Genomic DNA, 15,316 nt, shown 5'->3' on the forward strand with positions numbered 1-15,316 from the left:
AAGCACTGTCATTGAGGCTTGTACAGATCATTGAAGAGTTCCTGGATCTTCCCCCCAGAGTCCCCCCAGTTTCTTTCAAACAGATGTGATTTTGAACCACCTCTGGGAGAGGGGTGGAGTGGAAACCAAGAATACCATAGTAGAATCTGCTCACAACCTCGGGAAGCAGATATAAATTCAGTGACACCATTTTGCTGCCAGTTCAGTCCATTTCTCTGGTTCAGATTGCTCCCTGGTAGAGCTGAAGTGACAACCTTTTCTGTTGTGGGTGAGGCCCCGGTTGGGAGGCATCGGCTTGGTGTTTGGAGACCACACGTTCTCACCCTGCCTGTGTTACTGGGTAACTGAGCTAGTCGCGGTGGCTGTCAGCTCGGTAAACCGATTTTGTGGTGGGGATCAGCCTCCGAAGACAGAGGCAGGGGGCAGCCACATCTTGCCCAGGTTCTCTTAAATTTGTTTCTGAGTAACTGAAGGGAGAGGGTGGATAATTGGATTTATTTAACATTTTCATGTCTTTATTTTAATAAAATGAATTTTAAATAATATGAGTTGTTCTAAGAAGTGGGCAGTTGGGCTTTTATTAATCATTGTTAAGTTTCTTTAAATCAGATGGGGTTTTAAAGTGACAGATTGTTGAGCTGTGCGGGGACTCAGCGGTATGTATGGAGGGGGGGGGTTGGAATGCTCCTCGCAGCACCTCGTCTTAGGATGGGACAGACTTTCCAGCCAAAGGGCATTGAGGCAAGGAAGCCAGGATGCTCAGGAGTAGACATTTCCATGGATCTTTTGGAGTTATCCGATCAAAACTTTGCTGGATTAGGGAAGGGTAAAAGATTTTTCTTTAAGAATCTTCCTTGAGAAAGGTCAGACTCCATTCCTGGAGCCCAGTGCGAGGAGAGCAGAAGGTGGGCAGTCAGGAGACCTGGCAAAGCTGTGTGGTCCACGGCAACACACTTCACCTCTCTGGGCTTTTAGTTTCCTCTTCTACACAAACCTGATCATCCTTAAGATGTATTTCAACCCTCTGATTCTGTGTTGTGACCAGGTGGGGGATCATCCAGTGCTGCCTGGGCAGGGGTTGTTCAGCAGGATTGGCCTGGGTCTGAAAGCTGAGAAAGGGCAGGAAATGCCCTCCTAGGACAAGACAGGAAGGAAGATAAGCAGGTGCCCTAGTTGGCTTCCTTAGGGTCTTCTGAATCTTGGCTAAGGCACACAGCTGGCCGAGGTACTAAGACCAGACACTTGGAGCCTTTATTTGGGGTGTCAGTTCACACCCACATAAGATCTGGTCTTTCTCAGTTTGGTTCATGAGTCCAAAGCTGGTGAGAGTGTGCAAGGGGATGGAGCAGGCGGCTGGTGACCACAGGGCAGAGCCGATGGACGTGATCTCATGCCATCTTCCATAAAACACCAAGGCGTTCTCCCGAGAAGGGAGCACACAGGCCCCAGGGCCATCGGCTCAGTTTATGTGGGTCCTCATGAGCTCATGGGGTGGATTGCCTGCGAATTCCTGGGTAAATGAGACAGATGTGGATTAACTTCTATAGGAACACACCATGGGCAATCATAAGGACAATAAGACTGGCCCAGTCACTGGGAAGCTCCCTCCCCGGAGCCCCTGGTGATCCCAGAGGGCCTCAGCTCTGTATCGGGAGCAACAGGGCTTGCCACAGAGTCAAGCAGGGTGTCCAATTTAAAGAGGATCATAGGGTATTAATTGGCCTTGTTTTAAAAGAGACATCCTGTAAAATATTCCTTTGAACATGATTTCACTAGCACCTAACCATATTTTCTTTTCCATTTGCTGTCTGGGTCTGAGCCCCTTATTCTGGTTCATTGGATTCACAGTCTCTCTCCTCTAGCTTCCCCCTACAACCTGGCCCTCAGAACCTTCCTCACTTATTTTCTCAGAAGCATCTTAATTGTTGGTAAGGGCACTTGAATACCTGTTTAGGATATGACCAGAATGGGTACATTCAAGTCATGCTTTGTGATGAAACAAAGTCTAAAAATAAAAACGTACCTGTTATCATATTTGGTTATTAGACTAATAGACCACCTCATTAACCACACTATTTTAACTTAAATGCTTATTTTTACTTTTGCATGACCTTGTCTAGATGTATACTGTCTTTGATGTTGTAATTGTGGTGAAGTTAAAATATCACATCTAAACTGGTGCATGCCTGTAATACTTGAGAAACGGAGAAAGAAGAATCAAGTTCAAGGTCAGCCTCGACAACTTTGTGAGGCACTGTCTCAAAATAAAAAGAAAAAAAAAGAGTTGGGAATGTAACTCAGAGGTGGGGTACTTACCGAGTATATACAAGACTCTTGTTCAATCCCTATACAGAAAAAAAATTATAAATTATATTCACCTTACTCTACATTATATTCACCTTACGTCTTCCTTACTCAACATCATAGACACAATAAGTGATCTTGGGGGCTGAGCCCTTAATGGCCCAACTGCGGATTTGATAAATTTCTGTCACTCCATTAGTTCTTTCTCGGTGTAATGCAAACTTCCTCCCAAACTTGTTTGAGCCTTTCTTGGAATAGGAGGTTCTTTCACTTTTTGTATATGACAACAGAACTTGAAGAAAATGACCATCTTGTAGAGATTCTTCCAGGATCCCTCTTAGGAGCCTTAAATAACAATTCTCAGTAGAGCTGATGGCATGTTCTAGGGTATGAGGTGACCAGAGTGTGAAGGCCAAGAGCTATTTTCAGTTCTGTTTTTGTGGTGACTCCTGACAAAACTTGGGTCATCTTTTCAGGGTCTGAAAAGTTCAGCCTCTGTCTCAGCTTTGTCCACGTAGAAAGTCAGAGGGCACCCAGTCTCTGTTCTGCCATCTTGACTCCACTGGCCAGAGGCTGTAAGTTGCAGAACACCTGTGAAGAGCAGGCATGGTCTGCTGTGTGTCTGGAGGGGTGGGACGCTATGCCTCCTTGTAGCTTGAGAGCAGCTGAGAGGTGGTATCAAGAGCACCAGATTTAGAGTCAGAACCCCTGCGTTCAAATTTGACTCTGCCACTGGGTATTTGAGTGACTTTGGTTGACTTATGTAAGCATCTAAATTTCTTCATCTGGAAAATGGGGTTAACCGATTTCACAGGGCTATTGAAAGAATTCAATCAAACAAAGAATGTTAAAGTACCTGGAAAAATGCTTGTGAGTAAATAATTTCAGAATGGAAGTCAAGGAGAAATATTCAGTTTAAGCACTTGCAGTGAATCTCTTTGGGTAAGAGTAGATAAATTTAAATTCTGGGAATTTTTTTTTCTCCTGTATGATCAACTTTGGTTTTGTATTGTGATCTTGGGAAAGAAATGCTGTTGGTTATTACTTTTTTTCTTCACCAGGGACAGCGAGCAGCAGGGAAATGTGATGATCATGGTAATGGGAACCCTTCAAGTCGAGTCTTGTTTTAAGCTGGTTGCAGACCACAACCCGTGGTGGTCCTGGGACAGACCTGGGGGGCAGCATGCAGAATGTTCCTAGCCCCATGTCTGCTCCAGGCAGCTCACATTACTAAGTGCAACTTTGTATAACATTGTCCACCACTAAAATTCTTGTTTCCTCTCCAGACATCCACTAACCACGGCTGTAGAAAGCATTAACCTTGAGCATTTTGCCTGGATAGTGTAAGGTCTGCTTCTTAGTAAATTGTTCAAATGTTCTGACCATAGGGAAGTGGTTTCAAGCGACTGAGTTGAACAAGTAGTCCTTGCTGTTAGTAATACAGCCAGAGTTCCTAACCTGGCATCCAAGAGTTTCTCAGTGTCCATGGAGAGAATTCAGGACACCTATGAATTTGGATGTGAAAAACTAGATTACTAATTGCAATAACTTCTAATTAAAATTTGCTATTTTCTCTCAGTATAAATTTAGGCAAAATTCCACATTAGTATTAGTTGCAATTAGTTACCAAGAGAAATTACAAGCATTTTTCTGTTGCATTATACTTATAGCAGATTTATTAAAATATTGACATTTGACATCTCATAGGTTATTAGACATATTCTTTTTTTATTAATTCTTTTTATTTATCTATGACAGTGGAATGCATTACAATTCTTCTTACACATATAGAGTACAATTTTTCATATCTCTGGTTGTATACAAAGCATATTCACATCAATTCGTGTCTTCATACAAAAGAAGCCTATGCTACTATATTACATTTGTCTTAAAAAATATTTGATAATTGAGGTAATTGAGAAAGGGCCTATAGATTGTAAAATGAATTCATAGTACAAATAAAAGTCTTGGAAACCCTAATTTACAGCATTCTCTTGCATGGGGCTAATGAAGTAACTACTGAAGAGCATTAGCTGATATTCTCTGTCATATGGGGGAATGTGTTCTTCCTGCTTCTGGGAAGTCTTGGGGTTGTGGAGGAACCTTGGCACAGAGAAGATGATAATAATAGTAGGAATGATTAGAAGAGCTAATATTGCTTGGCACCTGCTGCCGGCCAGGTGGTTACGAGCATGTTTAGTGTCATATTTTGTTTTACTCCTCTCCCCACTTCTGAGAAGGCAGGTCAAGGGGCAGTCAGAGATAGAAGAGATGTCTCCAGCCACAGTGGTGATAGAGCCTTGGTACAGCAAAGGCTAGAGTCGGAGAGGGGTGCTTGGCTTGCACAGCTAGGTAGACTCGGCTGTTATTGTCTTGGAAGTCCTAACAAGTTTCTAACAAGGGGCTCTGCATTGAATTTTTGCTCTGAGTCCTGCATATGTAGCTGTTTGAATATGTGACAGTTGTGGGACTGTTTGATTGTTGACAGTTCCCGATGCTGGGAGTCTGCGAAGCTGCTGTGAAAAGCCCCCTGCACGTTCCTTCCTTGCCCATCTAACCAACCACCAGTGGAAAGCTGAGGCCTTTGAGGAGGGAGAATTGGCTTTTGAATTGGTGAATTTTGCAGTTTTGTTTGAACTCCAAAGGTGTCTTCTGTAACAGCCAGGGGCCAAATCATAGGCTGGAGGGGATCTGATTCTTTGAATTACATTTCTGATTAGTGAGTTGCTGACCTTCCTGATGAGTGTTCATTTTTTATTATCCAGAGAGCTTGCTGTGTAGACCAGTAGGTTCAGAGAAGTTGCTTCTGCCTGTTCCCGAAGGAAAAATGAGAGCCGGGGTGCCTCGTCTCTCGTTCTTATGGAAAGGCACTAAAACAGAGACTGGCTTTCTTGCCTACTGACATTAATGATTATCTGAACAAGGAGAAGACCTTATTTTTGCTAAGAGGAGTCACTCTTAATTTGTGGGAAAATTCAGATGTTATTTGCTTCTTAAGCTGCAAAGAGGATAATGGAATAAGCCTTACATCGTCCCATCCATTTTTTTACAGCTAAATTTTCACAAACTGTTCCAAGGTCTGAAACAGGGCCTTGGGCATAGCACAGTGAGGGTGGAAGAGGGGGAGAACTTTGCTTGATTCCTTTCAGTGACAAAATGCAGGCTCCCTGAGTGACACTTTGTAGTCTCTCTCTGGTCTGTGTGGTGTTCCCAGCACAAGCCGATCTGCCCTCAGGACCTGTGTGCCATGCTTAGTTATCAAGTGCCTTCTAAAAGAGTCATAATCTCCCTAATTTTCAGCAGATTTTTTTTTTTCTCCTGCTGTTACTACTGCTCTTTTTTCATGACTAAAGTCTGAGGTGGCTGCCTGAAGCCACCTCATCCCTTGAGTCCACCTGGGGCTTTCAGCAGAGGTTGGACTGAGGTTTTCTGATTTTTTTCGATTTTAGTGCTGGGGATTGAACTTGTGCCTGCTATGCACATGCTCTAGTACCAAGCTGTGTCCCAGGACCCCCAGACTGAAATTTTGATGGATGAGTTCAAAGGCTATGTTCAAATGTCCTTTGGTAGCATCTGGACTAATGTGCACTCAACAAAAACTTTTGTATTAGGGCACCAGGATGAACAGCATACCTTCTACTCTCATGGAGGGGAAAAGTTATGAAAGCCCCCCTTAAAGGATCTTGACTGTCAAAAGTACAGGGTTCCAAGACACAACTTCTCCTCTTTAGCAATGGAAGGATCTATTTTCAAAGCTATAAAGAAGGACGTTGCTTTTCCCACCTGTCCCCCAAACACTGAAAATATATCCAGTCCAAAACCAGGGGAGGGAAGGAACCTAGTGGTGGGAGGTGGGGAGAGACAGGGAAGCGCCGGGGAATGATCTTGGCCAAATTATATTGGTATATTTTGTGTTGTGTGCACGTACGAATGTGTATCAACAAATCCTATCAGTACGGATGACTATAAGACACCCATTTAAAAGTGTGGGCAAAAAAATACATCCAGTCCATTTACCAGATCTGTGTCTTGGGTGAGCTGTTTAACTTCTCTGTGCCTCCTCATCTGTAAAATGGGGACATTCGTGCATGATGTTTAGGGTTCTCCTGAGGATTGAGTGAGGTGATTCACGTAAAGCCTAGCTCAGTTCGTAGCAAAGGGTAAACAGCAAACAGGAGCCACCTCCCTGTCATAGTTTTTGTTATTGTCTTGTAATTATACAGTTTGTGGGATTCCAGATTGGTGGCTGCAGATGTTCCCTTGACTTGAACAACCCAGTCTTTTCCTGGGAGGAAATTTGACTCTCAAAATGGTCAAATCAGTTGCCTTGTTCCATCCCACCCCTCCCTGGCTCCGATCCCCACCCCTGGCCTCTCTCCACCCTTCCCGCATTCCTGCACAGTTGGTCTTATTTATTTTTCGGTCAACTAAGGGTGTTGTTAAATCTTTTCTCTTTTTGTTGCCTGATTTGGTTCCAGGCACTCCACTCCCTGCCCTGCTCCTGACAAGAATGCTGGGGAGAGTTCAGCCAGCCATATCCTTCCCTTGTTGGATCACCCTGTTCTTAATGCTGCTGGAGAAGCTGCCTTCGGCGCCCTTTCCCCACGGCCGTGACACTCCCATTAATAAGCTAGTGGCCTGGTGGTAATGAAGGCCCCATGGCTGAGAGAAGCGGGTGGAAAGTGGTTTTCTGGGGGAACGTCGGAGATTGTTTCTGACTGCTGTCTTCTCCAGTTTAAAAAAAGAGATGTTCAGAAGCTTCCTCTGACTTTGCTTGTTGATGGCTGGGCGATGATGCCATTGCTCAATTGGTGTTGTTCACGATCTCCATTTGAGTGATTGGTTTGGCTCTTTGTGGCCCTTTTGGACCTTCGCTCATCATGTGATACTGACAAACTCATGAGAAATAGGAACACCACGATGCTTGGATTAGGACAGAAATCACCCCTCAAACTTCTCAGGCCGTTCCTCCTGGGACCTCAGATCCCCTGGTAGAACATGAGTGAGTCTATACAGCCTGCTTTTGAGGTAGGTGTGGGTACCTTTCTTCCTGAGATGAGAAAGCTATGGTCCAGGGACTGGTGGTTTTCAATGTATGCTCTTTGCCCAGGGTTGGACACAGGACATGTGTGAGAGAGGTTAGACTGAGACCAAAGGAGGGGGGGGGGTGGTACTGCTGAGTCTCCGCTTTGGGAGGTAACCGTGGACCACACCTACTCCCTAAAGCATATTGACTTTCGGAAGTCAACCATTTGGAAGAGCGTGGTTTGGGTTTCGATCACATCCCAGCAACCCCTTCTCTGCCCTTGTTAATCTGATCCGTGATCTGAGGCTGGGCTGGTTGGAGGCTGGCCATATCACTCTGCAGACCTTGGACACCCCTCAGTGCCCTCGTGGAACCAGCCAATGGAAAAGTACAAGGTCTTCTGACTTCTTGACCCTGCCAGCTCCTGCGGGCCTGTTTGATACCTCCTTTCATTCTGAGTGGGAGGATAGCATCCAAACTGAAAGCGCAGGTTTTTCTTTGTTTTTTTAATAGGAAAAACAAATTGTCATGAATGCTCAGTAAAACCAGCTCAGGCTGTTTGGGCAGATGCCTTTCTTTGCTTTTTTTCTGTTTATTTTCCAACAAATCAATGCTTAACTGTGTTGTTATCAGAGCAGAGCAACAGGTGCAAAAAAATAACCCTGCTGCCAACTCAAATGAAAAGGTAGGGCTTCTACCCTCTGGGAGGTATTCAGAAGATAACAGAAGCCCCTGCCAGCAACCGAATTAACAGCTCTGTTGACGGTGGGTTTTGTGTTAACAACCTGCTCCTAACCCTCAGACACATAAACACACCATTGTCCTGGGACAAGACATCCAGCCACCCAGACAACCAACTGCTTTATGCTGCTCTGAGTGGAGATTGGTTTTGGCTGAGGTTGTTTTGTGAAACTCGCAAGTATCATGTGGTCTGCCAACTCCGCGTCTTAGCAAGGGCATTCTGTGAAGGCAAGGCCATGGGGTGGCTGCAGAGGAGAGGACCAGTCCTGCTTTTTAAACCTATCAAAATTCTTTGCAAGGTTGGTTAGGTCCACATGCCAGAGTGGGTGGCCCTGAGCTCTCTGCTCTCGCTGCATTTGTCCTCAGTTGGAGGTGGGGATGAGCTTGCACGGCTTTGGAAAGAGCTGCTATTGTTTTGGAAGTGTGTCCTTGCTAAAGGTCCATCAGGATGGGGCTGTGTCTGTGTTCTGTACACTATAGTCTCTCTAGCATCTAGCGTGATGCTGAGCATCTAGTAGACAGTTTATATATAGACGTGTGTATGTATATATATGTATACATATATATATGGATATTTATACACACACACACACACATATATATATACACATATGTGTGTGTGTAAACTGGAGAGAAAAAATAAATATTTGTAATAGACAGACAGCATTTCTTAGGCATACTTTATGTCCTCTAAAGGCTGAGATGTCAATTTTCTTGGGTATGAGGCCCCTCATCCAAGTGGTTGAATAATTTTTTTAAAAGGAATAAGCTAATTTAATCAAACAAAACAAATTTATATTCATTAAATAATCTTTTGAAGGACTAAGGTGGGGGTTGGATGGGGCTGGGGTTAAGCCAACCAGCCATGGGATTCTCTAGATGGAGGAATCATCATAGAAATCCTTTATGAACACTGTTCTGGGCCAGGTTGTGTATTCCGCCTTGAGAGGTGCATATCTGTGAGTAATCAAACATTTCTGAATTTAACAGTTTGGGGGTACTGACCATTAGGAACTTTTTATTCTAAACGGACAAATAATACCATGATAGGTTCTCCACAGGTGGATGGGGGCTGGAATTCTCCTAATTGAATCTTTTGTCTCTGACTATATAAGGATTTTCTTGTGTTGATGGACATTTCCTTCAACTAACTCCCGGAGTTAGTTATCTTGAGATGGGAAATTGAGGGGAAGCAAGTGAACAAACCTACGGGTCCCAAATTGTCAACTCGGACGGAGACTGCTCAAGAATTTTTTTAAGGCAGGTTCTTGGAAATGTGGACTCTGATTCTTAGGTCTGGGGTGGAACCCTAGAAAGCTTCAAGCTTAGCCCTTCCTTAGGTGGTGATGGTTCAGTGGCCTGTGGACCTAACCAAGAAATAGGTATGTGGCCTCTTTAGCCAAGTAGAAAGAAAACATCACACAAATCATCCACGATGCTTCCATCTCCACATCTGTGCCTTAATCAAGACCCACAAAGACCCACAGGTGTAATAAGAAAGGAAGCCTGTGGTTTTGCTATGTCGTCTTTATATTATGGTCACTTGCTTTTAGAATAGTATAGCTCCTGCTTCAACTGCTGCTGCCCTGGTCTTAGTATAGGAAAATAGGCCACGCCCACGCCAGGTAAGAAAGCAGGATTGAAATCTTTCTCATGTCTCCCAACCCTGTGTCTGTGTCAAACTTTTAAAATTCCAATCTAACTCGAGTGCAAGAGAGATTTCTTTACCCTCCTTGGCATCCATAGATCTTCAGGGGCCAATGGTGATCTTTAGAGGCGTTGGGACCCACGGAATACATGCAAACTGAAAGTGGACATGCCTTCTTGGTAGAAGGACAGGGCCATCGCTTCTTTTGAGGTCTCACAAGGCTCTGTGACCTTTTCAGATTCAAAGCTTGTCCTATTCTCAGTTGTCCTATCTGAACAGGATTGATAAGCAGATGATTGAAAGCAATCTTGTCTTTTGATCAATTTGGTGCTTGCTGCTGTCAGAAGGTTTCGTTTTGTCTGGTTCTGGCACCAAGAAGGATAAAGATCAGCGTATTATGCATGTTTCCGAATGGCTCACAGTTAATAAGGTGTACCTATAATGGATCCAGACCCGTCAACCCAGAATTGCATTATTGATCCTGAAAATGCTCAAAACCCCAAGAATCATATGTCCAATGTTGCCCCTGGGAACATGAAATGTCTTTCAAAACACATTATGAAGGTAGAAAATGACCTGTGATGCAATCCCAAAGGAACAAATGCATTCCCCAAGCTTGATTCATATTTTGATTCATTTGTAAAAGCACAATTATTGCCGGTGTTATATTCAGTTACATTTCCCACGTTCAAGAATTTTCTCTTCTCTTACTTGGGAGTAGTCCTTTGAAATGACAGTCATATTGAAACAGGAAGTTAGTAAGCTGTTGCAACACCCTTAGGACAAATGCTGTGAATTCACCTGCCAGGAACTTTGATAAAGGACTGAGAATGGTGTGGATGTCACCATTATAGCAAAAGTAATTATTTAAAAGGCCTAATTGCTCTTCTGGCTTGAGGAGGAAAAACGTCCCATAGCAGCTAGTTCTGTGGCAGTTTGGAGACAAGGAAGAAGGCATGTGATGGTCTCTGCTCAGTCCCCTGGGTGGGGGATGAGGGATGCAGACACCAACTCTACTCAGTTCTATCTGTGACACTGGTTCCCAGTGCACTTCACTCTTGCAGTAGGAGAAGACTGTGCTCTTTGGCCTGAGGTCTAATCCAGGTACAGCCCAAATAGCTATGGACCAGTTTATTTCTCAAATATAAAATTAAAATAACTTCATGGAATCATAAGGGGAGCATGTGCATGGTATATATATGTATGTGTTTATATGTATCGTGTGTGTGTGTGTGTGTGTGTGTGTGTATTTGGATATAAGCTTGATAAAGATGTGACTAACAGTTCAGAGAGATGCTGTGACCACAGATAAAATGGGAGTGGTGATAAGGATGAGTTGAAGACAGTTTTTTTCCTCTCCACTGGAAAAATCACACTCTTCTCAGCAGAGTAGGTAAGCCCCCAGGGTTTGTTGCTGGATAGTCTAAGTTTGAATTCTCTGCTAGCTCCAGTTCTTGCTAAGCTGTGTGATCTTTTTAAATTTTTTTTCATTGTTAATGGACCTTTACTTTATTTATATGCAGGGCTGAGGATCAAACACAGTGCCTCACACATTGCTAGTCAAGCACTCTATCACTAAGTCACAACCCCACCCCTAAACAGTGTGATCTTGATTAAGTTACCTAAACTCTCTGATCCTCAGAAAGGCCATCTGTTAAATGACATAATATCTCACAAAGTTATTTCGAGCATTGCATGAGATAATGTGTTTTAAAATCATTGGCACAGAACTGATACATTGTAAGTGTTCAATAAGCCTTATTATTATTTTGACGCTATTCAATTAAGCCTTATTATTTTCAGAGTCTCAGTAGTTCCACCACCGAGCAAAAGAAATCCCTTCTTTCAGCTGAGTGGACCCAAGGTCGGGGCTGCATTTCTTTCTGCTGGGAGGCTCTCTGTATATTTCAGAAGAGAGGGCAGCGAGCAGTTGTTGGTCTGGTTATGAGTCCCGATGCCTGGCAAAGCCACCTAGGTTTGAGATCCAAGGCTCCAACCCCTGACAGAGTCTCAGGAGTGTCTCCTTTGCATTGCTTTTCTATCACTATTAACTCAAATCACAGACTCTACTCTGTGGAGCAACTGAGCATTCCTTATGAGAACGGCCCCTGTAGGAAAGAGTCGTCTTGGTCACACTGCTGGGCTCGCGTTGCAGAGGGACCGCTCTGCCTAGCTTTCCCTGTACCTGCACACCAGCCATAGTGTGTGGGAATGCAAAGCCTGTGGTTACCTGGAGCCCGGGGATGCATGCTCTCCCACGGCTCTTGGCAGCCTCAGGCATGGTGGGTCTGGTGAGAGGAAGGGGAGTAGGAGGGATAGCTTCATTCCCTTTGGCAAGAACTGTGCCCAGAGGGGAATATCCTGGATTCTGTGAGCAGGGCCCAGGACCTGCTGTTCATAGTTTGATCATAATGGTGCATCCACAGCGCTGCCCCCAGAATGGGAGATGGAAGGGCAGGAGAGCTGGTCCTTGTTTGACTGTGCCAGGCAGCTGGGATTGCAGAATGCTGTGCAGATGAGGGAAGTTTGAAGTTTGGCTTGAAATGAACTTGGCCTTCAGTCTTCTCCTTGGAGGCTCAAAGACATAATAACAGCAGCAATGATTAATATTACTATAAACACCAGCTAACATTTATCAAGTACTTACTATGTTCAAGTGTCAAATGTTTTTCCAAGAACCTTACAGCTATCATTTCATTTTTGTTTCTCAGCAACCCCATTTCAAATCATAATCATTTTGTAAATGATTTTGTAACTTCTAAAGAAGTTAAATAACTTGTCCAAACTTGCCCTAATTAGCAAATTGGCAAAGCCAGGGTTTGAACTGTGGCTGCCCGACCCCAGAACCCAGAATTCCTCAGCCATTACACTCTCCTGCCTCTGAAGAGTCTACTCCTACTCCAAAAGTGTCCCCAAAGCCAAGCTTTGAAACTCTGGGGCATATCTTAACCTAAGAGCGAACATTGATTCAACCCTTGCCACACAAGAGGTAAGGTGCTGAGTGCTTTATAAACATTCCATTCACTTCCATGTTGTTCCATTTTTGATCCTATGGGGAAACTGAGGCTGTAGGCAGGATACAGCTTCTCCAAGGTTGGTGCAGCCATTGAGGTGCAGCACCACATTTTCAACCCTTGCTTTCAGTCTCATGGCTGCTTAGAGTTGTCCTTGAGGCAAACAGCAATGGGGAGGCTGAGTTGGAGCCTCCTGACACCCTCCATATGTCCTGGAGGCTCAGATCTCTGTGGTGCTGTCTCTGTCTCTACTGTGGGCAAATTTGCCACTGACCAGCAGCAAAACTTGAGATGCTTTGAAACTTTAGGACCAAGCCAAGTGCTTCGTTCATCACCCTCCTCCCCACTCTGGTCCAGCTGATGTGTGCTGGTGGCCTGGCTGATGCTCCTCTGGGAGGGAAGCAAGTCTTTGATGAAAGCCTGGAGAGCAGTGGGCTCGGGGGGGCTGCGGTTGTCTCTGTGGTGACTGGCACAGGAGTGGTCCAAGTCCTTAGGGCACTGGGGAGCTGATGGGCACTCGAAACCATGGATTCAAAAAGTGAGGGGTGAGGGGTATCTTTCCCACCAGACTCAGGCTGTGGCTACTCAGTGTGACACATGTTTTCTTGCACAAAAGTCAATCTTGGATTGGTCAAGACCTGGTGGCCCATATTTTGAAGGGGAGCTTGTGGCTCATCATTTGGGTGGGGGAGTCGCTGCATATGGTTGGATAGGTCCTGGCTGGAAGCCTGACACCAAGTGCTTGTCTGTGACTTTCTCTGTCGGGTAGCATGTCTGGCTTCTCCTCTTCAAACAGAGTGCAGACTTCTGTCCCCTGTACTGTCACTCTGTGAACTTCTGCACAAATGGATAAAGTTTTGGGCAAATGTGAAAGTCTGGACCATGCATGATTATGTCTACCTATGATGTGGGTAGAGGGGAAAGAATAATGAAAAGAATCCCTGGATAATCCTCATTCGATTCGGCTCTTTGGTTTTGAATAAAATTTAGTTTATTTAGGTGTGATCATTCATACCCAACTAATACTTTATACTCTATTTCTAGAATACATACTACCTGGGGATCGACAGAGGTCGATACCCAGTATATTTTCTGAAACCTCCACTGGTTAGGCAATCGCTCTCTGTGCACCAGGCACCAGGCTGTGTGCGGACTCTAAGGCCTTGTTTAATCCTCAGCAAGTCTCCGTGGCAGGGACTAATGCCTTCTGTTTCCAGGAGAGGAAATAGCAGCTTAGGAAGGCTACGAGTCAGCCCAAGGCGGCCACATCATAAGAGCAAAGCCCAAGGTGTCTGCCTCCATCGACTTGGGTTTTAATCCCTGTTCTCAACCTGGGGTGGTTTTTCTCCAGGGGACATCTGGGGAGAGAGGTGCTACTGGCATGTAGTGGGTATGGGCTGTGGATGCTGCTGAGCACCCCACGATGCACCCACCTCCAGAGCAAAAGACTTCCCATCCCCAACTGCCCTCCCATGTTTACTGAGCCTCCCATGTTACAACAGCCAAGATATGAGACCAACGGAGCTATCCATTGATGGATGAATGGATGAGGAAAATGTGGTTTATATCCATGATGGAAGGCTATTCAGCCAGAAAAAAAGAATGAAAAGTCCTGTCGTTTGTGGCAATGTGGATGGAACTGGAGGATATTGTTTTAAGTGAGATAAGCCAGGCAAATACTCCATGTTCTCAGTCAGTTGTGGAAGCTAAAGATGTAGAGCAGGATGGTGGTCACGGGAGGCTGGGAAGGTAGGGAGATGAGGGACTCGAGAAGAGAAACACCCACATGCAGTTAGCTAGGAGGAACTTGCCCTAGTGTTCTGAAGCACAGGGGGGTAAAATGGAAATACTAATTATCCTGATTTGATCGTTACACCTTGTGTACATGTATTAAATTATTATATTATATGTACCCCACACACAGGTACAAATGTTCTGTGTTAATTAAAAAAAATTTTTAAAGAATAATTGAGTCTCCAATTTTACTCGTGGAGACATTGAGAAACTTGGCTTTTAACCACTTCCTGGCATGGGTGAGGGTCCCCCCCAGTCCCCGGCTTCCCCCTTCTGATTGAGGATGGAGAGAAATGGGTCCTTCCCCAGCTCCCTGGTGATATGCAGGAGCACTTGTTCTTCCTGAGGCTCTGAATTAAGGACCCAGTCCTAAAAGAAGGAGGATATGTTAAAGGAGCACTGTGAGAAAAGGGACTTTTATTGGGGACCAGGCTCTGGACTTTAAACCCACTCTATTATTTATCCTTCGAAACAACCCTTAGCCTTAAAGGAAATCAGCGTTACCACCCCTCATCCTCCTCTCTTTAAATCTGTGAGGAAACTGAGGCTCAGAAAGGTTAACATGCTTGGGTCACATGGCTGCAAGATGGCACCTGGATGGGTCTCTTGGATTCCAGGCCCCACTGTACATACTTGATCCATCTGTTAGGGAAATAAGGAAAGCTGTGCTGATGGTAAAGTGGGGACCTGAAAATAGAGCATTAAATAACCCTCCTGCTTTTTAATTAAAAGGGTTGCCTTTTATATCCCATAAAGTTCTCACTGCACACCACAGAAAGTCTGGAGTGG

General features: G+C 44.7%; 1 protein-coding gene across 2 annotated transcripts in view; it reads left to right on the forward strand.

Moving 5' to 3' along the window:
• The window catches only part of Ehf (ETS homologous factor), a 42,268-nt gene that overhangs the window by 2,429 nt on the left and 24,523 nt on the right, over positions 1-15,316 (forward strand). Inside the window, exon 2 of one of the 2 annotated variants that reach the window (XM_048788577.1) lies at positions 6,783-7,332. The exons of the other annotated variant lie outside the window; for it this stretch is intronic. Within the exon in view, the coding sequence (XP_048644534.1) occupies positions 7,303-7,332 (30 nt within the window). The 5' untranslated portion in view covers positions 6,783-7,302. The remainder of the gene's footprint in view (positions 1-6,782; positions 7,333-15,316) is intronic. 2 annotated transcript variants of the gene reach the window in all.

Source organism: Marmota marmota, unplaced genomic scaffold (assembly GCF_001458135.2).
Source record: "Marmota marmota marmota unplaced genomic scaffold, marMar, whole genome shotgun sequence".
In the NCBI taxonomy this organism is placed as follows: Eukaryota; Metazoa; Chordata; class Mammalia; order Rodentia; family Sciuridae; genus Marmota; species Marmota marmota.